The sequence below is a fragment of the Salmo salar genome, unplaced genomic scaffold (assembly GCF_965601325.2).
Source record: "Salmo salar unplaced genomic scaffold, fSalSal1 ptg000838l, whole genome shotgun sequence".
Lineage (NCBI taxonomy): Eukaryota > Metazoa > Chordata > Actinopteri > Salmoniformes > Salmonidae > Salmo > Salmo salar.
The window spans coordinates 972,501-973,624 of record NW_027675516.1 but is presented as its reverse complement, the minus strand read 5'-3'; the positions used below and the strand labels follow the sequence as shown (position 1 = coordinate 973,624).

The 1,124-nt window shown below is 44.8% G+C and overlaps 1 protein-coding gene across 1 annotated transcript in view; it reads right to left on the bottom strand.

Annotated features, from left to right (window-relative positions):
- Positions 1 to 418: 418 nt before the first annotated feature.
- The window catches only part of LOC145877302 (tripartite motif-containing protein 16-like), a 12,286-nt gene continuing 11,580 nt past the window's right edge, over positions 419 to 1,124 (bottom strand). The window contains exon 6 of the mRNA XM_082972611.1: positions 419 to 1,069. Within this exon, the coding sequence (XP_082828737.1) occupies positions 558 to 1,069 (512 nt within the window). The 3' untranslated portion in view covers positions 419 to 557. The remainder of the gene's footprint in view (positions 1,070 to 1,124) is intronic.

The following is a 1,124-nucleotide window of genomic DNA, read 5'->3' as shown; positions in this document are numbered from 1 at the left end:
TACAGTTTAACCAGCTCAGCTATAGACTACACCAGCATGACTAGTATCTATGTGGACCCTACTACAGTTTAACCAGCTCAGCTATAGACTACACCAGCATGACTAGTATCTATGTGGACCCTACTACAGTTTAACCAGCTCAGCTATAGACTACACCAGCATGACTAGTATCTATGTGGACCCTACTACAGTTTAACCAGCTCAGCTATAGACTACACCAGCATGACTAGTATCTATGTGGACCCTACTACAGTTTAACCAGCTCAGCTATAGACTACACCAGCATGACTAGTATCTATGTGGACCCTACTACAGTTTAACCAGCTCAGCTATAGACTACACCAGCATGACTAGTATCTATGTGGACCCTACTACAGTTTAACCAGCTCAGCTATAGACTACACCAGCATGACTAGTATCTATGTGGACCCTACTACAGTTTAACCAGCTCAGCTATAGACTACACCAGCATGACTAGTATCTATGTGGACCCTACTACAGTTTAACCAGCTCAGCTATAGACTACACCAGCATGACTAGTATCTATGTGGACCCTACTACAGTTTAACCAGCTCAGCAGTACTATTATAGATACTAAACCCAGGATAGAGGGGCTGAGTGAATGTGGTCTGGACTCTGTGGAGGAGGGTCATTGTGTCAGAGACACTGTAGAAGGACAGAGTACCTGCCTTGTGATCCAGGTACACTCCTACTCTGGAGGACTGAGGACCTGATACTTTAGTCTCAACATTATTGTGTATGAAACAATAATCACCTCTACAGCACTGTAAACTCCAGGACTTGTTATTGAATCCAAATCTATTACCTCTCTCTGTTCTGCTGATGTCTTTATATGAGACTGCTGTAATAACAACACCAGTCCACTCCACCTCCCAGTAACAGCGTCCAGACAGACCCTCTCTACACAGAACCTGGAATATGTTGGTGAATCTGTCTGGATGGTCAGGATATGGTTGGACTTGGCCTGTACAGGTCACCTTTCTGTTCCCTTCAGACAGAGAGAGGAGTGTGTGTGCTGTGTTTGGGTCCAGTGTGAGCTGACAGGAATCTGGGAGAAGAGCAGAGACCAATGAGGGGAGTCAGAACAATAAGTTAAGTCAGAT